Raw genomic sequence first — 23,679 nt, 5'->3', positions numbered from 1 at the left:
TGGGTGTTCAACAATACATGGCTGAAAAACATATACGTGTATATTACGACGATTACAAGTTGATCAAGACGACTGTGACCTCAACATCGAGAGTACAACTGTACATGACAAATGCAATATATTATACATCATACGCATGTTTCTTGTTTCAACCAATCCAACAATATAGCAGATGTGTTTGTTTGGTGTTTAACGCCACACTGAGCAATATATTACAGCAATATGGCTGCGGTATGTAAATTATTGAATCTGAACCAGACAGTCCAGTGATCAACAGTATCGGAATCGAGCTAAGCAATTCGGGCACGATGACACGTGTCAATCAATACTAGCACGGCACATACACGACGTAAACCATATAAAAATGTGAAGTATAACGGTATACGACTTTATTACCCATATGTGGAAACATAAAACCGTTTTATATACTTTATAACTGTACATGAATAAATGGCTAAAGAAATTATGACACTCGCGTTCGGGCAATACAAAATTCCACACTCGATTCGTATAAGTGGTATGACACACTTCCTCGTGTAATAATCTCTATATACGAATTGTGCATAAATACAATACGTGTTCAAGGAACACAGTATAAGCATGGGTGTAACTACATGTCTACACTACATACATACCATTAATACAACATATATACAGCATAACGAACACAGCATACTCACCGCGAATACAACTACACCATGGTGTGTATAACAATACATGACTATACAACACATACATGCACTTGGACTGGGTTGAATACGACGATACGACATACAAATCCTAAGTACAATATATACAACATAAACATGATGAACACAGCATATTCATGACGAATACAATTAGAACATGGTGTGTACAACAATACATGACTATACAACGCATACATGCATTTGGGCTGACTTGAATACAACTGCATACGACGATACGACATACAAATCCTAAATACAATATATACAACATAAAATGATGAACACAGCATATTCATGACGAATACAATTACAACACCGGCTGTACAACTATGTACAACTACTACATAACCTATACTTCACAAGTACAATATACGAATAAACTATAGGTAAATTAATGATATTTACGACCAGTACAACAGTCCGTGTGCGGAATAGTTTCCATGTTTTGCTTGCCAGGCGGGCTAGCTATACCTGAACGTTATAAGCCCACTACAAAAACCCTCGGACACGTTTTATCCCACACAAATATTCCACTAGCCGGAAATTTTAATCTGGAACCTAATCACAAAATAGACGAGAATATGAGAATATTGTCGACATGGTACTGGGTTCATCATTAAACTGTTAATGAGCGGAACAGTTTTATCAAGCTATAATCCTGCATGAATTAAAAGTGTACTACAAGTCGGAGAGAGTAACATATTTACAAAATATCCCCAAGAAAATTCACTTGCCAGTCGGGCCAGTGACAATGGAGATATACTGGCCCGACTGGAATTTTACTAACCACTGGGTAGCGGGCCAGTGGCTATGTAGCACACTGACAGTGCAATATATTGTACCATATATGCATGTCACACATCATGAATAATTCTGCTCACAGTCAGTTCACTATCAGATAACTAACGATATGCGTCTGTGTGAGGGAGCTCTAGACTTACTCACGATTCTGCTTTACGTTACGTCAATATAGTCAGAACATTGTGACGTAGGGATGAGAACAGTTGGTAACACGTAAGCCATTTAACTTACACTATCCGGTTTCGACGTTTCATGACCTTGCCCTTGACCGACATGTGGTAATCTGTTGGACAGAGAGCTCTGGAGTCAACAACAGTGAAAGAGCGTTATATTGTGAACTGTCAGCAGACAGGTCGATAGTCTACTACAGCAACACACACTGCAAAGCATATACTTATATAGATCGCTGAGACTGTTCGCTTAGTTTTAAACCAGCCCATCCAGCCACGAGCTAGACGCACAGCTGAAGGTAAGACAATGTACATCTATTTTTAACAGGAGTGTACAGAAGACTAGATCAGTAATACGCTGACTCAGCTATTTCGACCATCGGAGCTAATGAGTGAATGTTGTTTAACCGCTTAGCCCAGCTGCATTACGGGGCGTTTTATAGACCAGTTTGGGCCCGGCAAACCAGGGTCATTGATGAAGGGCGAGGATCCTCGCCTACAGGACACGGTGACATTAAGTGGGATCGACTGATCTATTTCAGTCGCATGAAGATAAGATTAGTGCGTCACTATACTAAGTCTGGTTTCCACTGAGATAAGGTGATGATGTAGGTCACGGCAATGATCATCATATGAGTTACAGTAACTACGTTTATATCGAGCTACGCTTATAACGAACATGCTTATATCGAATAGACAGATATAACGAGCTGTTTTGTATTCCCTTGGCACTTCCTGTCTATACTAGGCAAACTCATAATATCGACATACGGTTACGGTTACGAACAAAGGTTAGTGGCCCCTCTTGAGTTCTTTTTAACCGATATTAACTTAATGGAAGACAAGTGTTTTGTATGTAACAATCTGTGGCATGCAGATGTACGCCGTTAACGGGTTCATATTCCCCTGCTTGTGTTATCCTGATTATCAGGGTTATGCGTTATCAGTGATAACATAGTAATCTGAACGACTGTTCAAGGTCACGGTCAGGTTTGTCAGATAAAAGTACAACGAAAGAAATTTACATCAAAACATTTCAGGGAGTGGATATCGATATCATCCGGTATTTTGTGAGGGACTGAATGTGCGTGGTGGGTCTAGTGTCTGTCAGTGTATGTATGCTGTCAAAGTTCATTCTAGCAGAGTACCCTAATGCATTATCTGTACGTGAGGTGAATTCAGGTTTTAACATTTCGCTTTGAAGGACAGCATACTTGCATTATGTACATTGTGTGTCGGTGTAATGTTATTCAGTTGTGAGTGTGCGTACCTGGGTGTTTGCGTGTGCGTGTGCGTGTGCGTGTGCGTGTGCGTGTGCGTGTATGTACGTGCTTGCGTGTGTGTATGTATGCATGTTTTAGTGTGCGTGGGGTGCATGTATGATTAATATGTGTGTGTATGATTGTGAGTGTGTGTGTGTGTGTGAGAGAGAGAGAGAGAGAGTGTGTCTGTGTGTGTGTGTGTGTGTGTGTGTGTGTGTGTCACATGATACATGATATAATAGTTACTGTCTAAAGAGGCGTTCAGCTTAAACACACACTCATTAAAAAGGACAAACGTACAGAAACATTCCACGGATTGATCATGTTAATACGCCTATGTTCAAAATGCTAAATTAAATTAAATATGCATTATGCTAATAATGGTAAATAGTTATATCTAATTACGTATATCAAAGTGCTCATTGAAGCATGCACGGTCTAGTTAATCTACAGCTGGCACATTTGGGAATTAAGATATTCGAGTAAGTAAATAATATTAGAAGTTTGCTCACCTTACAATCTCACGTAGATTCGATACTGCAGTTAATCTCGTTTATCAATAAACCACGACCAACAAGACAAAGTTGTTTTGTTTTTTTAACACCTTATTCCAGCTATATGACGGCGGTTTGTACATGACTGAGTCTGGACCAGACAATCGAGTGATGAACGGCATGAGCATGAATCGACACAAATGGGATACGATGACGTGTGTCAACCACGTCAGCAAGCTTGACCACCCGATCCTCATAGTCACCTCTCACGATAAGCAAGGGTTACTGAGGATCCATTCTAACCCGGATCTTCACAGGGGGTGATATTAGAGGGTAATGAAGGTCGTTTGCTGCATCACTAGTGCTGACATAACACGGTTCAGAATCAGGTTTAGTTCTGGATTCGAACCCATGGCAACGAATACTGGCACAGCAGGAAAGTCCTTGCTGGAGGTGACATGGCAGTTTGTGTCAAGTCCGTCACTTCCGTCGTCTTACTCGATATCTCATTCCTAACTACTCGCCTCTTTCCGTAACCTGCATCATGCTTGCCGGAATGACACGAGTGGTTACGAATGTCGATATGTCGGCATTATGGAGTACAGGCCTACCAGTGAATTCAATAAAGGTTGCAAAATCAGTTGCACAAAATATGCATTGCAACTTTTAAATGTTATCACTGAGTTATTTCATCAATATCGGTAGCTGATTATTCTTTACTTTCGTATTCATAAATGTATATACAAAAGGAATATCGACCACCGACAACTAATATTTTCATGTCTAGGGTTATCAAATGATCGCAGATTAAATATTGGTTGTTGTAATTAATGTACTCACTATTGCGAGCTCTCAGACAAGATGATGTCATGGTCTCTGGGATGTTTTAAAAGCAACCGATTTTGCAGGCGCACATTACAAAACTCTAATCTCCCAGACCAATAAAAATAATATTTGCCATCGTACGGGACCAGGGGGTCTATCACATATAAAGACATAACCAGCGTGTTGGTATGAATACTGGTGTATATGATATATAAGGACGATCTGGTCATTTGTGTGGCGATGGGGTAGCCTAGCGGTGAATGAGTTCGATCGTCTCAACGAAAACCATTTCCATTTATAGCGTGTGAAGCCCATTTCTTGTGTTTCCAACCGTGATATTGCTGGAATTCTGCTGGAGGCAGCGTAAAACAATACTCACCCCCTCCCTCTTGTCATTCGTAGTGAGCCCTAACCCAGTGGATCTGTGCCAGTCTCTCTGTCCCACCATGCCGCTGTGTCTGTTATACACCAATCTGAAGAACGAGGAGATCCCTGCAGATCTGGAGGTCACTCTGGCGAAGAATGTTGCCGAGGTTCTCAACAAACCCATTGAGGTCAGTTCCTGATGCACACACAAATTCAGATTTGATACTGAGTGGATTTAATTCTGCGTTTTCTAAATATACATTGCCAAAGTATTGCCAGAAACATGGTTTCGTTTGTTCAAACTACAAAATATCACATACTAAATTAAGAACTCGTATGTATGTCTATGTTTGTGTTCAGTGTGTGAGTTTAGTTTTACGCCGCACTCAGCAATATTCCAGCTATATTATGGCGTATGTAAATGATCGAGTCTGGATCAAACAATCAAGTGATCAACAGCATGAGCTTCGATCTGCGCATTTTGGAACCCACCATAAAAGATGTCCATACTCATAAAAAATCTGAATCTGTAGTACGATTTTACTGTATCACAGACATGTTGTATATGGACCACTATTAAAAAGTGGTGATAGCAGGATTTGGGCCCTTATTCTCGAAACGTTCACAGCTCTAAGAATTCTTAAATTTTATCGTAGCCAAGTTGTTAAGCATGGGCTTAAGAAGTTCCTTGGGCTACGAACGTTTCGAGAATAGCTAGCCTGGTGATCAGGGAAAGAGAAGAACATTGCTCTTGTCACAAACAAATGCAAAGACAAGTCAATATATTGTTCGCCAGAGTAACACGAGTACATTTATAGTTATGAATATATAATGATACAAGTCAAAGTAGGCAGTTTCCTGGGAAAGATTGTTTGGTGCTGTCCTATTTGGACATTACGACCACACTATCTTCCTGGAAAAGCTTTGCCAGTGTCGGGAGATTGTAACCTTGATTAAACCACTTTTGAGACGTAAAAGCATGTCCAATGTATCTCAACATTTGTCCGATTTTAACACCAAAGACTTGAGCATAAAGTGTCTGTAAGAACGATTTTCACTAGTAAAACTTTTCAGAATATAAGTAAATGGTTTTTTTTGTTCCAGGAGGATTATGAATAGATATGTCAAAACCACTTACTCAAATCGTCATCTTTTATTATACCAATATAGTTGAAGACGAGCGTGACACAAATCACATGTCTTATACATAGTTTACCCCCTTAGTGGTTTTGGCAATGTAGAACATACCAGTTGTGGATTTAAAATTAACCTCTCAATCATGAGAAATAATTTGTTCAATGTGAATGGTGGGTTTGTTGCTCTTAGCTCTCTATATATATGGATAATCATCTTCTTCATTCATGATACCAGTAATAACGTCCCCAGTTTGTACAATAATGAGAAGCAATTTTATCTTCAATGTACGTTTTACTTCTTTTGCAAATTTATAGAGAGTTACCACGATGATACAAAGCGGACTGCGCATGTACCGCCTGGAGAGCAGGGACCCGACTTGCTTCCTTCAGATCCACTCAATAGACGTGTTTGACAAAGACAGGAACCCAGCCTACACTCAGCCAATCATAGACTTCCTCAAGAATGCCATGAACATTGAAGGAAATAGGTGAATACATTTGTAGTGCAATAGGGCCATAATTACTGTCTGAATGGGGATTGATTCCGCTATCTGAATAGTGTTAAGTACAGTCATAGTCTACAGATGAGTGTCACGTTGAATATGCTGAACGGCAAGAGAAACTCTCTAAAAACAGCTTTAGTTAGAACCTCAGTATACATGTATTAATAAATCGACACTTTAAATACTTACTAAAATTGACGTTCGACCGCCCAATACTGCTCCACAGACATCTAGTCATGTAGGGTGTAAATGTCGGCTTCCAACATTCATCACAATTCCTTGAAAGCCAGAAAGTGGTACTGGTACCAAAACTTGTCACTTTGATACCTTGTGTGGCTTTCCCGTGCATGAACTGCACTTTGCACACGTGCCTAACGTCAAACGTCGTCTTGGGCCATGAGGTCGTGTCTCGCAGCTCCATTTGTTCAATAGAGTTTGTGTATACTCTTTGATGTTGGAGCGATGTTGTCGAAATCTCTCACTCGCCTGCTGAAGATGTCCCAATGATGCTCTTTCCGTGACAAATCTGGAGAGCACGCCGTCACGGATAGACGTCGACGTTGTCTGCGTGCAGGAAATTCTATGCAGTGCTAGCTCTTAGAGGTCTGGCTGTGGTGACACATGGTATCCATTTTATGAGCCTGTCTTGTATCCGACTAGTCTGCCTGAACTCTTCAACACGTTTCCACACGGCAACACGGTCTCCTTAAAGTGGTTACACGTAATGTTCATTTCCTGATATGTCCTCGTGTACAGTGCCGGTAAAGAAACACAAATGTGTTTTAAAGCCGTACTACTCAGTTTTTCATCATGTAGCCATCATTTATATATATCACAGTTTTGTTACTTGTTTCACAATAATATTTATTTCTGAATATTCTCAGCTGCTGTCAATCTTACCCCTTTCTTTACAGGGTTGTAATCCAGTATCTGCCGCTGCTACAGTACAACGTCGGAATGGAGAAGTAAAGATGACGTCGTCAGTGTTGTCATTGTCTCACCATTGCACATCTTTCAGAAAGATACACGCAGATATAATAAAATAAAATTGATAACAGATGCGGGTAGTACTTTGATTGAACCAGAATAGAACCAGCATGTTCTCTGATCGTCCTGTGTATAAGACAGGAACATCTCATTTATTCTTTGTTCATCCAATGTATAAGACATGAACATCTAAATGATTCATTAATAGTTCTCTCTGGTCGTCATATGTATAGGACAAGAACAGCCAACTGATTGATTGATAGTTCTCTGATCGTCATGTGTAGAAGACAGGAACATCTAACTGATCGTGATTGATTGATAGTTCTCTGTTCATACTATGTAGTAGACAAGAACGTGTATCTGACTGATTGATAGTTTTCTGTTCGTCCTATGTATAGGACAGGAGCACCTTACTGATTTGTTTCTCAAATATCCTACTCAGACATAAATCAGGCCCGCTTTCTCGTTTCAGTATGTGATATAAGTCACTGCTTGATCAGAAATGTATCGTCCTGTTTCCGAACTTCTGAGTATATTTTAGCGTTGTATGCACCTGTTATGAGGGTTTGATGCGGGTATATGTGGAAAAGATGGCGTTGTTGATGAAATTCGGGAGAGTAAAAGACCATACCAAATTATAATCCATGAAAGGCTAATGTTTAATATACTGAGGGAAAAAAATGATGAAACATCACTTCATGGCAGTGTTCCTTAATTTAGTCTCAGATTTACTCCCACAGCTCTATTCAAAGCTAGTGATGAAAACTGGAAGTTAGAACAGGAACGCTTGAATTTTCTCTGTTCCTTTAACTGATTACACAATGACATTCAGAAAGTTGTCAAGTGCAACATATGTCATATTTGGAATTACTCTTTCCTAGTAAAGTGCAAATGTATAGTCCTTCTTTGTGGAAGTCGCAGTGGCTGAGCGGGATAGGCGGCTGACTTTGTGTGCTGGCGATTATGTGCCTGAGTCAGAGGGTGTGGGTTTGAATCCCGGATGGGACTCAACCGAAAAAACTTCGAGAATTTGTACTTCTCTAAGAAAGCGTAATTGAAATTATAACATATGCTACGTTCCTTTGTTTGTTTCTCTCAGTACAATGGAGAACGGATACATAAACCTATTTCCGGTAATAACGAATGTCCATTGGTTCCGACAAACCTACGTCTGTAGATAAACATGGCAGGGGTATTATACTCCACTGAAGAATATTTTCCAATCATATATAAAACTATGATCTAGGACATCCACGTTTATAATTGCATAAACTGTATCAAATATCGATTACATGGTATTATTTTGCTGTGCTGTATTTTCAGCTGTAAACAGTATTTGTCATTAATAGAGGTGGTCGGGCATTATCTCAGATGCTGTCACTTGTCTGTCATACCACTCCATGCTATGTGCTGTTGTGAATAAAATATGTGCATATTAAAGTAGGCCTCCCATCTGTCATCATTTCATTTCCAGTTTCTATGTAGGAAACGCACTATTGCTTCAACGGAGAGTTTTGTATATTTTCCCACAAATGATCTTGAATTTCGAATGAAGCGGTTAAATCGTTCGCTCGTCACGCAGAAGATCCAGGTTCGATTACCCACATTGGTACAATGTGTGAAGCCAATTTCTAGAGTCCCCCGCCGAGGTATTGCTGGCAGCATAAATCTAAACTCATCCACTCAGAACAGCAGCCTATCAAACATGTATTTCAGATCTCACTGAATTCAGTAAAAGACACACTGACACCCATGTCAATGTCATACAATCATCGGTCACATCAATGAGCAATCTCGCTTTCCCGCCTTCGTCAGCAACAACATACGTGTTTTCCTTGACAGTGCATCCCAGTACGTCATTGAGCTAACGGTCAACATATACTGAAGGAAAGAAATAGGGGATCACTTGAAAGCACAAGTGTTCCTTTATTCTTTTACAGGTTCCTTCACAAACTAGTCCATGCAAAGCTGAAATGAACCTGAAAAAATATCAAGGAACACCCGTGCTGTCGTGTGATCTCTTATTTCTTTCCCTTAGTATATGTACACATCATAATCTATCGATGAATTAAAACTACTTATAAGTAGGACGTTCAGCGTGAACAACTATACCGACTGTGGCAGTTATGGAATAACGATCAGCCCATTCAAACGTCGGGGTGGAGAGAAAGTCATGTGTTTTTCGTCTAACTGATATTCGGACTAGCTGCAAGATATGTGTAAATTCATAAATTCAGTTATTAGTAGTAGTTCATTATTCACTAAAGTGTGTTAGAGGACTTCATTCATTCAGCATTTTAAAAAATTATTTCTACAACCTGTCACCCCTAAAATAGGAGATGCCGAGGAGATGACATGTTGATTTGCCTTGGTTGAGCCCAAACAGAGCAAATACTCAACACCCTGAGATCTAAATTAAGACGAACATTTATAGTTGTTATCTGAAAGCTTCTTGTTGAAAACCAATGTGTTTTGAACCGTTATTTCAAGGTCTACATGCTCGTGTGTAACTATTTATTCCAAAAGACTATTTTTCTTGAACCGTTCTTGACCCGTTCTTGAACCATTTCTTCTTGATCCGTTCCCTAGCCATCCGTTCTTGATCCGTTTCTGAACCATCCCTTCTTGAGCCATTTCTGAATCATCCGTTCTTGATCCGTTACTAAATTTTAAATTATCTGTTCTTGATCCGTTCATGGAACATCCGTTCTTGGTCCGTTTCTAAATCATCTGTTCTTGATCCGTTCATGAAACATCCGTTTTTCATCCATCCGTTCTTGATCTGTTTCTGAACTATCCGATCTGTTTCCGAATATTCCGTTCTAGATTCGTTTTTAATCACTCCTTCTAACCCGTTTCTGGACTATCTGTTCTTGATCCGTTTCTGAATCATCCGTTCTTGGTCCTTTTGTGTTTTGAAATTTGATGTAATCTCAGTGCTAACTATGAGCGCTGTTACAAATCATAACAGGTGTACCATTATCCACTGTAGGTCTACCTCAAAGTTCAGAATACGGTAGGTGTGTTTTGAAGCTCAGTTTTCAGTTATTTATGTTTGAGTTTACACAATAGCATCTTTTGGTATTTACCTATACTTGCTATTTAGATATCACATAGCTCGTTCTATTTGTATGCATGGCATGGTAACAATTAAAGCGCACCTTGTCCATACAGTGTGGACTGATGTTATCTCGTTTCGACCTTGACATTGCAATGGGAACGGCTGTGTCCAGGACACACGCTAGATAAATAACACTGTCCTACTGTCTCTACAGCCTGCCGGACTGCATCGGTACCGCATCCCACGCCTATAGTCAAGGTATCGTAAAATCCTCATTGTATTGCACAATGTTTACATGCATTATAGAAACACACTTGTCTGTTTGTGTTGATGTTGAGATGCGTAGCAAGCCAACTAATTCGTGTAACCCGATAGGTTTCAAACTTGATGAGCAACAGTCATGTATATGCACAGGCTTTATAATGGCACCTACGCGCCTGACATTCTCTGACCTACAACTGTGTAGTCTATCAAGGTTAGCTGAAAGTGTGTTGGTATTGCGCAATATTAATCTGCTTATGGTATGGATTATAGTCTGTATTATTTATGTGCTTTGACACACATGAACCATCAACAGAGGTCAAGGTACCACACTGAAGATAAAAAGATCGCCTGATCGAGACACAACGTCAGTTTGTGAGACAGTATAGAATGTCGTCTGCTTGTGCTCATAAGCATGGACCAAAATGGCACATTAACGAAGCAGTCCCATCCAGTCAAGTATGTGAACATGGCGAATGAGTTGAATTGTACTTGAGCTTTTGAGCAATGTTCCAGCAATATCACTGCTCCACACATTGTGCTCATGGTTGGAATCGAACCCGGGTCTTCGGCGTAACGTGTTTCACCACGAGGCTACCCCTTACGCATTCGACCGGATTGCACAAGGATCGTAATGAACCCCGTGCGTCGCTGATTCTGGTTGACAAGGATCCGGTCTTCCAGGACGCCGCAACTCTTATCAAACATTCCCTAATTGTCTCACTGGTTTGTTGACATGCCCTCGTCGTGTGACACACATACTGCTGTGCGACATGAACTAACCTACACCTCCTTCTAATGCAATATCTCTGTGGGTGCTACCATCACGGAAAGGCAAGTTCTGCCTTTTAGCGCCCGGTGTAAATACTCACACCCTGAAGAAAACTATTCATGTTTTCACTTCAGTGGTGCTTTTTACACCTATGGGAATCTGTTTCGTGGGAGAAATCATGGTTACTGTCAAGCACTGATGTTGCCGTGGACTCTGAAACTTCCTACAGCCAGAATGGTCGAGGCAACTGTCCAATGGTCACCTCAAAAAACACATAGCTAGTGTATGGTCCACACGTTTATATTATGTGACGTAGAGGTTTGGGATAAAGAATCCCTTAACAAAATCACGACTGAAACAAGGTGTCAACAAGGTAGCTAACGTCACTGAACAAGGTTACTGGTCTCAGGATGGCTTACAACAGGCAAATGTGGCACCACTTGTCATTACTTTCAGACATGACTATGGCACTACGACACTCGAAGAACCGACCGGTCTCCCGGAATAGATTTTGAGATGTCCCCAGCCATGACTGGCTGTTTCGTTTCTGCGGTTTCTCCCCGTAGCGACAGATAACAACTTTTGCGTTTTCAATGATGATAATTTCTTAAACAACCTTTTTGGCGGAATCCGGAAAATTATCAAATATCAGAAAGCTGTTTGGTATTAGTTAATGATAAATATGTGTACAATTCATATTTATGTGGCAAATTTGTACGATGAAAAATTGCAATTCGTCGGTGTGGTTCTGACTCAAACGGAGTAAGGTCCAGAGGTAGATGATTCAACGCCAGCACTTGTTCACCAAGGGTAATGCCATCACCATGAATATGCAATGTTCATGGGTAAATGGGCAGTTTAAATGGACCATTACATCTGTTATATGTTTTATGTATAGTATATGTCTTTCTATGTCATCATGACTATGGCTCAATAACGCCACAATTTCAGACTTTTGCATTTAGTTATCAGCCTGTGTCCTGACCCACTCGTCCTGCCATGCCGACGTGTCTATTGAAGACAAACCTCAAGGACTGTGAGGTCCCGGAAGATCTTGAGGTCAATTTGGCGAAGACAATCGCTAAAGTTCTCAACAAACCCATGGAGGTCAGTGAAGATCATTCATAAACACCACCATAACACCCTATACTGATAACATAACAAAATAGTTAATAGTATAGTTTTGAAAATTACGACCATAGTGTTCCTACAAAATATATGAGGCACATCCTGCGAAAAGCAAATGGCCATGAGGTGCTGTTGATGACAAGACAGTATGAATGATCAGATTCTTTTTGCCAGCCAAGCCACATAAGGAGTAATCCTATCATTGGTACAGATGAGAAGAAAATACCATGATGTCTTGAAACTTTAGGACAAGACATGCAAGAACGTATGAGTGTTCCTGCGTTATGATTAATAATTTTTGCAGTTCTTATGGATTGTAAGCATTTGAAGGACTAGAACGATTTGTTGCTGCTTTTTAATTCCATTGGACTGATAAATATATATCGTACACTGTCTGAATTCACTAACTATGTATCGTACACTGTCTGGGTTCACGATGTATGTATGTATGTATGTATGTATGTATGTATGTATGTATGTATGTATGTATGTATGTATGTATGTATGTATGTATGTATGTATGTATGTATGTATGTATGTATGCATGCATGCATGCATGCATGCATGTATGTATTTTCACAAAACATTGCAGCGAATGAACATAACGATACAAACGGGACTGCGTATGTACCGTCTGGAGAGCAGGGACCCGACTTGCTTCCTTCAGATCCACTCAATAGACGTGTTTGACAAAGACAGGAACCCAGCCTACACTCAGCCAATCATAGACGTCCTCAAGAATGCCTTGAACATCGAAGGGAACAGGTGAATAGTTGCTTAGTGCATAGTTACAGAGTCAAATCTTTCCAGATGTTGTCCTGTCGAAATATAGAGACGGGCCTGATTCATAGTTCGTGTTACTATCATGGTTCATATCTTGATGTTGGTCCTTACGTTCAGGGGCGGTGGGGTAGCAAAGTTGCGTTCCTCGTCACGCCGAGTTCGATTCCCCACATAGGTGCAAATTGTGGAGCTCATTTCCGGTGTCCACCATGACATTGCTGGAACAATGCTAAAAGCGGCGTAAAACCAAACTCGCTCACTCACTTAAAGCGGCATTTAACAACCAACAGTCTATTCGAATACACATTAGGCTTTAAAAAATGTAACAAATGAACAGTCTTTTAATAGTACGTAATTCACACTTTCATGGTTGTTTTGCAGAATTGTCATCCAGTATCTGCCGTTACTCCTTCATAACGTTGGATTAGAAACGCCGTTGTAGATGTCACAGACAATGCTTTCAGCACATTGTATTTCACAGATGGTCGTCACGGAGAGATCATACTGATACGTCATGCCTGGATATCTCCTTTGTACAATGGGTTAATATCAGGACATATATCACAAGTATTTGAATAAACATAACCTTAAGTACAATGTCTCTGAAGGAAATTGTTCACCTATTCACGCAAGGGTTGATTTCATTACCTACCAGGAACCATCTGTTGCTAACGCCTGTTTCTGTTTCGTGTATCCAAGGATACATTAATAGGATGGTGAAACAAGCACAGCTGCCGACAGGTGAGTGAGTGAGTGACTTCAGCTTTACGTCGTACTGAGCAGTGTTCCAGCTATTTGGCGGCGGTCTGTAAATCGAGTCTGGACCAGACAATCCAGTGGTCAGCAGCATGAGCATCGATCTGTGCAATTGGGAATCGATGACATGTGCCAACCAAGTCAGCGAGCCTAAACCATCCGATCCCGTTAGTCGCCTCTTACGACAAGCAGAGTCGCCTTGTATAGCAAACATGGATTCTACCCCGGACCATCACTGGTCTCTCAAGAATAACCCCGACCGGAATTATTTCTGTGATCACCAAATAGCATCTTCTAAAATGCCAATCAAACATCTAAATGAATTACATTTTAATCCAAACAGTTTGCTGGTAAAAGTTTTAAATTATATTTCAGTCAATAATGATACACATTATACTATAAATTAATTTACCAATTATTCTTTTGTATCATGTTATACGTTTTGCTCAAACATTGTAAACATGACAACCTCTTTTTCTAGAACAAAAAGACTACTCTTCTGACTTTTGCTTGGACACCAAGGTGATCAAAAATGCCTAAAAATCATGTAGCGCATCAGAGAATCAGATTGGATCTCGTATCATACTACAGACAAATTGAAACTGAGGCCAGGCTTAACCACCTCACTGATATGATAATGTTTCATAATAATGAATTTCATAAAGAGACATAATTCAGATGCATCTAAACCACATACAACTGTACCAACAAAACCTTTAATGAGTTATGTATCGAAAGAATCGTCGTGTTTATCAGTGAAAAATGTCACCTTCATCAAATCATCAAAGAAACCATGAGGCAAATCGATCTCACAATAGGCTCTAAAGTTATCCTGTCAACTATTTTTTGTATGATGGGGCATGACAATTGTCACACCTCTCCTGTACAAGTACCAATGTACTTTATGGTATAAATATCTGTTTATGTCGCAATCGCGAAATTAATTGAGAAGGTGTAATGAGTTCGGCATCAATTAAAGAACGAGTAGCTTATCAATGAATGTTAATCAGTAACCTAACCTAACCGCCATAACCTAACCCCAGGTCATCAACGTAGAGTAATCACGGGATTAAAATCGATCACAGGTATATGATTGATACCACTTTTCTCACATGGGTTTCTCATCCACGGTGGTGTAGGAAAACTACAAAAATGGTAGGGGCCGCGGATGCCATGTTAAAGGCGCTGCAATTAGCTGTACAGAGTGGCGTACACAGCAGTTCTCCTATCAACGAAAGATCGTGGGTTCGAACCCGGTCTACCTCTATCTCTTGGTTTATTGGCACTCTGCTTTTACGTTTCAGCAGAGTGGTAGCCTCGTGAGGTCTAACTCATCGCCCCCGGTATTCCTTCCTCCTTCAGCTGACAAGACGTGATATAAAAAGAATACTGCCCAAAGCGGCGTTAAGCAATAATCTATCAGCAACTCAGTCTTACATTCTCTCACACACATACACACACATACATTCTCTTACACACTAATACACCACATTCTCTCACACACTAACACATACACATACTCTCTCACACACTAACACACATTTTCTCACACACTTACACACAAACGCACACGCACACTCACTCTCACATTCTCTCACACACTAACACACAAACGCACACCCACACACTCACTCTCACATTCTCTCACACACTAACACACGACTCTCTCTCACACACTAACACACAAACACGCACACAGATACACACTCAGATTCTTTCACACATATATACTCAGACACCAACACACGCACACTCACACACACACACACGCACGCATATATAATCTCTGGACCTTTAAAGTGACGGTTGTATTGAAGAAGTAACACTGTTTGTGTTTCTTGCCCAAAAATATTGAAGAGGCACTTTATTCATGAAATAAAGGACTTCACATTTGATAACAAAATGTTTGAAACCTCTTTTGACTTTCATACAAAACGTCGGGGGAAATGCTTTGGCCGTCCGATAGTGTCACTTTGTAGCATTTGGCTGTTGACCCGAATATGTGTATATACCTAACTTAGATTTTCATTAACCACCTGAAGAGATTCATCATTTATATATTTATCACTTATATATGTACACACACAAATATGTGTGTGTGCGTGTGTGTGCGTCTTATGTGTGTGCGTTTTGTGTGTGTGCGTGTGTGTGTGTGTGTGTGTATAAGTGATAAATATATAATGATGAGTCTCTTAAGGTGCTTAATGAAAACTGAGCGTTGTCATAAGGGACACACAACGGTTAAGAATTTGCCAAGACAAGAGGTATAAGAAATCACCTCAGAACCAGCAAAATATAACACCGACAAGTCTAAAATATTCAGTAATATGTCTTGACCAAACAATAGCTAGATAGAAAGATTCACAATAAAGGTTTCATGTGCAATGCAACTAAGTTAAATCTAAAGTAATGGGTCACAAATATAATATCAACTCGCCAAAATCTTGGTTTGAGAGTGAGAAGCAGTAATACGAGCACTCAAGCAGTGGTCATGTAGGTCAAACGCTGACAAAGGCAGGCGGATTGATATACTCCACTTAATCAGAGTGTGTCCGTGCCTTAAATATACAGTCACCGATTCTTGAATATTCGAGCACGATATGACCATCGCCATTAACTTAGAACCTTCGTAGTCAACAATTAATAACAACACATACTCAAAGGGGGATAATTCTAGGGAATTACCTTATATGCCTGCCGATAACAAACTGATAGCACTGAATACTTACGATACGAAATGTGACCCATAATCACTTAATCAATAACAAAATTTACAGAAACTACACTCTCGTAACATTCTCCTCCTCAACTTTATATTACAATCATAGCAAGATAATTAACATAAAAATATGGCATGTAATAATGTGAATAATATGAGAAACATGTTGCAGAATTACTATGATATAATGCAGGTACATACATACAGCATCATCAAGTCAAAATACATTTAAAACCTGGAACGTGCATCAGCACAAACATTGTCTTTGTCATTAATGTTTTGATCACACGATTAAACCCTTGCAAGGTCAAACTCTAGTTCATAAGTCTTTGATTCTTGTTCTTCGTTTTATGAAGAAAAGTTAAGGGATTGTGATCAGTAAACACGTCAGTTGGCAAAGTATTGGTACCTAATACACTTCAACATGTTGTAAAGCTAACAAAAGACCTAATGTCTCTTTCCCAATGGTTGAAAAATGTCTCTGATGCTTGTGAAATGTCTTGGAAAAATAACTAACTGGATGTTCAATTCCTGAATCATCCTCTTGAATCAGGACAGCACCTACATCACTTACATCAATTTGCAACTTAAATGCTTTCTCAAAATTTGCCCGCAATACTGGAGAATTCATGATTATGGTTTTAACTTTTCACTGCTATCCCACTGGAAATTTACCGTTTTTCCCAAAAGATTGGGAAATGGTGATACAACATCTGAGAAATTTCTACAGAACGTTCTATAATAGCCTGTCATACCTAAGAATCTCATGAGTTCTCTCTTAGACTCAGGTACTGGAAAATGTACGATTGCTTCAACTTTAGTATGAACTGGCTGTACCTGGCCGTGCCCTACAATATGCCCTAAAATCAAATTGTGCCTTCCAAAATTCACACTTGGCCAGATTCACAGTCGATTTTGCTTCAGACAGTCTTTCGAAGAAAGCACGAGTTCCTTTCAGATGGTCTTCCCACTCCATGTCGTAACTGATGACATCAGCCGAGTTAGATTCTACACTGACCAGACGTCACAATGTTGACGAGTCTCTGAAACGTTGCTGGGGCGTTCTTCAGACCAAACGGCCTCACACTGTACTGATATAGTCCATCTGGTGTAGGGAATGCCGATAGTTTCTTTGCACGGTCTGTGAGCCCTTCAGTAAGGGCTTCTGGAATATATATTGGAATATAGCTAAAAACTAAATAAAACTAAACTCATTCACTCATTTTTATGGGATAAGGGAGGCTGAAGCAACAGTAAAATACCAATAACTGTCAGATATATGAGTACTTACATTTAGTATTTACATGAACTGGTTATTTCCTCCGTTTGACCTAGCACGGTTAATGGCCATTTGAAAATTTAACAACGGTGAACAGTTTTAGAGTAAAGTTTAACAGGTGGATACTGAGATCAAAAGAAGACGTGGTGATGTGTGGTCCTGTACATAGAGCTCAGGTCACAAATCAGGTGACGTCATGCAACGCTGATCACAGAGAGTCCTTGCATGGGTGCTCGTGTTTAGACAGATTGGCTTGGGTTATCCGGGGTAACACTGTGATATGCTTTGACCGTAGGCGCTATGAGCATTCTCCAAGTTAATGGAGTTTAGCGTATTATCTATGCACTAACAAATAAACAATGTTTCAAAAGCTACCTGATTTTGTGATATTCACCATCCTGAAGTCATGACTTCTAGTCTTGATGTGAGGTTCATCAGCCGTTTTTTGTAGTGAAGGTTTTTGATGAGAGAACGTTTGTGGTGCTCTCCGTCTGATATTTCAAAAGACAAACTGGTTGACCGATGGTAAACGGATCGGGCGAATGGAGCTGATACGTACACTTTGATTACGTAGCTTGAGAGTTATTGTCAAGTCCAATACGGAGGAGAAAAACCTGCGGTTCTCTGTCTAATGAGTGTCGAGTGTTATAGCAATCTTTCTGCAGTACTTCTCTGATAACAAACCCACACAGAGTAGACTAGATATACGCTATACTGCATTACTTCTGTGTGTTTTCGGTTCTCCTAATCCAGTCATTTCTGAATGAATTTAACATAATGAGTAGTATATGAAATGGTGAATGTAAAAATAAATGTTATGCTTTTCAGGGATTTTGTTAAATCGCTATATATATAGTGTGTGTTACAATGAGTATGTCAAATCACTCCTAGCGATTAAACAAAATCCCTGAAAATCATAACATTTGAGATTTGCCGTAAGCTTGCACTTCATATTGATATTTTTCATATTGATATTTTACCTAGATAACATATATACCTAGATAATAGTAAAAAATGAAAAATATCAGAAATATGGCCACCTATATATATATACCTAGATAACAGAAAAAAATGAAAAATATCAGAAATATTAATTTCGCACCTAATAATCCCAAACTCTGTAAATATGAAGTGCAAGCTTACGGCAACAGGTGTAGTGGGTGTTCCTTGGCCCTTCTCTTCACTGCATCAATATACGTAAACTGCATCAACATACAAGAAAACTATCTGCAGATACATTACATATTTGACATCAGCATATTTGTCAAAATGTAGCAACTGCTATGGTGTACCTTGGCCCTTTCGTCCAATTGCAAATGTGTCGATTTACATAAACATAAAAATGCATGCAGATACAATACACATTTCACAACTATCTCAATTATGACATGTCAAAGGACTGTTTGGGGCTCAGGAGGCGGCATGTGGAGATAGGTGGTCATTTGGAGATAGGTGGTCATGTGGAGATAGGTGGTCATGCGGAGATAGGTGGCCATGTGGAGATATGTAGTCATGTGGAGATAGGTAGTGATAAGTTGGCAATGGTGAAATGAGGTAGTGTTACGGTTAAAAAATTGTCGCGACTAAAGGTGTAAGAAATTCCCACCAAACCAGCAAAATATAACAATGACAAGTCTGAGAGTTTCAATAATTTTGTATTCAGCAAAAACAAAGGCAAAAATATACCGATTCACAAGAGCGGTTTCATATACAATGCAAATTAGTCAATTCACATATAATGGGTCACAAATATAATGTCAACTCACCAAAGTCTTGATATGGGAGGGAGAAACAGTTATGCAGAATGTAACACAGCGAGTGGTCAGGCAGCGGTTATGTAGATCAAGATAGGTTATGACAGAGTCAGGAAGATATATATATACTCCAGTAATGTGTGTGTATTTCCGTGTCGACAACATGACAACTAGCCTTTAGATATACATTCAGTCATTTCCTGAACGTTCGAGCACATGCGACCACCGCCACTAACGTGGAATGCTCTAGAACAGTAACAGTCTGGTGTTTACCTTTTTCAAAGGGAGGTAACTCTAGAGAACCACCTTCAAGGCCTGCCGATAAAATACTAATACCACTGAACATTTGTGATACGAAATGTGACCCGTAATAATTATCATTCAAAACACTAAACGTGACTCAATAATGATTATTATTTGATTAATAGTACAATTTATACTCTTGTTACAGCAGGATGGGTGGTCATAGGCTAACAATTTAGCCATGTTGGGGTATGAGTGGCCAAGTGGAGATAGGTGGTCACGGGTCATCATATAAGATAAGATGTTGCCGAGAGGTTGAATGATGGATATGGGTTGAGATATGTGCCTGAAAGGTGAATAGTGTACATGAGGTGTGATCTCTCAACATGCTACGTGAATATGGAGATGACGTGTGAGCATGAGAAGTGGTGCGTGAACATAGCCTGTGATTTGTGAACATGGCCTGTTATATGTGAACATGGCCTGTGACATGTGAACATGGCCTGTGATGTGAGAACATATCACATGATGTGTGAACATGTCCCGTGATCTGCGAACATGGCTAGCACTGTGTGAGCATGTGCTGTGATGTGAAAGCATGACCTATGTCAAGTGAACATGCTCCGTGATTTGTGGAGATGGAATGTAATATGTGAACATGGCCTGTGACATGTGAACATGGCCTGTGATGTGAGAACATATCACATGATGTGTGAACATGTCCCGTGATCTGCGAACATGGCAAGCACTGTGTGAGCATGTGCTGTGATGTGAAAGCATGACCTATGACAAGTGAACATGCTCCGTGATGTGTGGAGATGGAATGTGATATGTGAACATGGCCTGTGACATGTGAACATGGCCTGTGATGTGAGAACATCTCACATGATGTGTGAACATGTCCCGTGATCTGCGAACATGGCAAGCACTGTGTGAGCATGTGCTGTGAACATGGTCCGTGATGTGAGATCATGTGATTTGTGAACATAGCCCGTGATGTCTGAGCAGATGCCTTGATGCGTGAACATGAACTGTCATGTGTGAACATGGCCTGGGGTGTGTGAACATGACCAGTGAAGTGTAAACATGACCTGTGATATGTGACCATAGCCAGTGATATGTGAACATGGTGTAGTGTTTTCGTTCATCTAACTTTACCAAGGGGCATAAACACCTTGAAGCCTTCGTCGTTTATTATCAGCCACAACACCTGGCTACCGGAATACAGACGCGAGCAATCCACACGCATGAACTGCACGGGCTGTTACCGCATATGGGGATGCGGTGGCCAGGCTACGGGGGCCAGGTTGCTACAAACATGGTTGACAGCAGACAGGTATGAAACAAAAAAGGTATATTCTACACTTTTCCCGTCTCTACAATTGAAATTAAGCCTATGAATTTGAAATAAAAATGCGTTTAGTGCCAACAGTTTCATGGGAATCAAAGCGTTTGTGTTTTTTTGTTTGTTTGTTTTGTTTTGGTTTTTTTGTAATGTCTCTGTATCCCACTAGTAACTCTCCAAGGTTGACCTATATCTGCAGGTCACGGTGTCACCATGACACTAGGTAACTGAAACGTCAGGTTACACGACACTAAGTCACTTTGTCCTACTGGAATATTACTAAGAAAGCCTGTATGGCTTTTTCCGCTCTCTTGTGGGATATCTTCTCACTGGACTTTCAGGCACGGGTATTCTTCGTGTCTTTATGTCTAGTTTGATGCGATGCAGATGGCATGACATCACCTTGGGGATTCGGCAGTGTTGCCTCTCTGGTATCTGCACTCGAGGTAGCATTTACCTGCACATTTGGGGTAGAATTTATCACATCAGTGCTGATATCTTCAGAAGGAGCTGACACAACAATATCCGACGCTCCTGCCAGATTAACCAGCTGATCGACATGACGCGTCCACACCAGGTCCTCTACTTGAACTTTGTATGTGACAGGACCAAGGGCCTTCAGCACCACAGCCTTCTTTAACCATTTTTCTGTACCACCCCTGTAATCTAGCACCATCACCAGGTCATCCACTTGAAAGTGTCTTCGACTGGGGTTCCCTTTTGATGACACCCTTTTTTCTGCATGGTTGACTTGAGGTTTGGTTTTAGCAGATCCATTCGGATTCGAAACCTCCTTCCTAGGGATAACTCTGCAGGAGTAGTCTTTGTTGCTGTGTGAGGAGTCGTTCTGTACGCCAACAGAAATCTACGCAGCTTTTGTTGTAAAGTACTACTGTTAGGCTTCATTGCTTTCATCGCTGACTTGAAAGTTCGAACAAACCTTTCCGCCTCACCATTAGAACCTTGGTGGTAGGGTGATGATTGGTTGTGTTTCACTCCATTTTTCCTCAGAGAGGTAGAAAATTCAGCAGAAATGAATTGTGGCCCATTGTCTGATACAAGTTGTTCCGGGATACCATAGGATGCACGCAAAGGTCTCAAAACCTGAATAGTACTCGCTGCTGAGGTCGATTTCACTTGTAGCACTTGAGGCCATTTTGATCGAGCATCCACAACAATAAAAAACCATCTCGCCCATAAACGGCCCTGCAAAATCAACATGGATACGCTGATAGGGGTTCGTAGGCCAAATCCAAGAGTTGTCTCTGGTCATGGTTGGAGAAGACTGAACATTCTGACATGATTTACAACTCTTCACAACAGTTTCAATGTCCGTGTCCATGTTGGACCAACACACATGTAATCTTGCCAGCGATTTTATCTTCACTATTCCTGGGTGTGCATTATGAAGACTTTCTAAAACACTGTCTCTGTACTGATCTGGTACAATTACCCTGACGTCCCACAACAAACAGTCATCTTCAGTACTCATTAGCTCATTCTTCTTCATGAAATAGGGAACAAGATCCGGAATCTTATTTGCATCTGAAGGTCACCCACTAATGGTGAACTGTCTAAGCCTGAATAAGAGTTTATCCCTGGATGTAGCAGCAGCAATTTCCTTTGCTGAAGGGCAATTGCTCAAACGTGGCTGTGTGGACCACTGTGGCTTCACTGGTCAAAAAGGAATGCATAGTCTGAGGCTGATCAGTGGTTTTCAGAGGAAGTCGAGACAGACAGTCAGCGTTAGCGTTTTGTCTGGTTGTCTTGTATTTGATGCCATATGTCGCCCACATAGGTACTTATGGAATGCTGTATGCTAAAGATGATTGACAACGCCTCTTTTTCAGTCTGAGGGTAATTCCTTTCTGCCGAAGTGCGTGTTCTTGAAGCATATGCTAAGGGACGTTCACCATTGCTTGTAACATGTGATATAACCGCTCCAATAGCGTGACTAGAGGCATCCGTTGCCAACACGAGGGTTTTGGGGCGGTTATAATGAACAAGCACATCATATGTTGCCAATAAACAACAAAGTTTCTGGAACGCAGCTTCACATTCATTGTTCCAATCGAAAGCAACCTCTTTTTGCAACAATCTGTTCAGAGGAGCACACAATGTGAACATATTTGGAATGAACTTCCTATAGTAGTTCACACATCCGAGAAAAGACTACAGCATCTCTAATAGCTTAAACTTTAGATTTGTTGGATGAATTCCTTCAATGTCAACCCAGAAACCAAGATATTCCATTGAGGGTTGTAGACATGAGCGCTTAGATTTGTTCAGCTTAATGCCATGAGAATCCAACTGTTCAGATACATTGTCAACGTTTAGCAGATGTT

General features: G+C 40.4%; 1 protein-coding gene across 3 annotated transcripts; it reads left to right on the top strand.

Moving 5' to 3' along the window:
* The first annotated feature begins 1,576 nt into the window (after window positions 1–1,576).
* LOC137255484 (D-dopachrome decarboxylase-like) lies at window positions 1,577–13,845 on the top strand. 3 transcript variants are annotated; one of them, XM_067792936.1, is made up of 4 exons: window positions 1,577–1,959; window positions 4,644–4,795; window positions 6,059–6,231; window positions 7,161–8,677. In XM_067792936.1, the coding sequence occupies exons 2-4, from the start codon at window positions 4,688–4,690 to the stop codon at window positions 7,213–7,215; spliced, it is 336 nt and encodes a 111-aa protein (XP_067649037.1). In that variant the 5' UTR covers window positions 1,577–1,959; window positions 4,644–4,687; the 3' UTR covers window positions 7,216–8,677. The 3 variants fall into 3 exon arrangements, with proteins under 3 accessions (XP_067649037.1, XP_067649023.1, XP_067649030.1); XM_067792922.1 differs by lacking the exon at window positions 7,161–8,677 and adding an exon at window positions 13,620–13,695 and having other exon boundaries at window positions 1,870–1,959; XM_067792929.1 differs by lacking the exons at window positions 1,577–1,959; window positions 4,644–4,795; window positions 6,059–6,231; window positions 7,161–8,677 and adding exons at window positions 10,427–10,552; window positions 12,293–12,434; window positions 13,048–13,220; window positions 13,620–13,845.
* The last annotated feature ends 9,834 nt before the right edge of the window (window positions 13,846–23,679 follow it).

The sequence above is a fragment of the Haliotis asinina genome, chromosome 1, assembly GCF_037392515.1.
Source record: "Haliotis asinina isolate JCU_RB_2024 chromosome 1, JCU_Hal_asi_v2, whole genome shotgun sequence".
Lineage (NCBI taxonomy): Eukaryota > Metazoa > Mollusca > Gastropoda > Lepetellida > Haliotidae > Haliotis > Haliotis asinina.
Note: the sequence above shows the minus strand (reverse complement) of the source record. Positions and strands in the feature narration are given on the sequence as shown.

Bases quoted from the DNA above. Each gene is read 5' to 3' on its own strand.
- LOC137255484 (XM_067792929.1), top strand. From the start codon at position 12,327: ATGCCGACGTGTCTATTGAAGACAAACCTCAAGGACTGTGAGGTCCCG. The intron at 12,435-13,047 runs GTCAGTGAAGAT...AAAACATTGCAG, and splicing joins TTCTCAACAAACCCATGGAG to CGAATGAACATAACGATACA. The intron at 13,221-13,619 runs GTGAATAGTTGC...GTTGTTTTGCAG, and splicing joins TTGAACATCGAAGGGAACAG to AATTGTCATCCAGTATCTGC.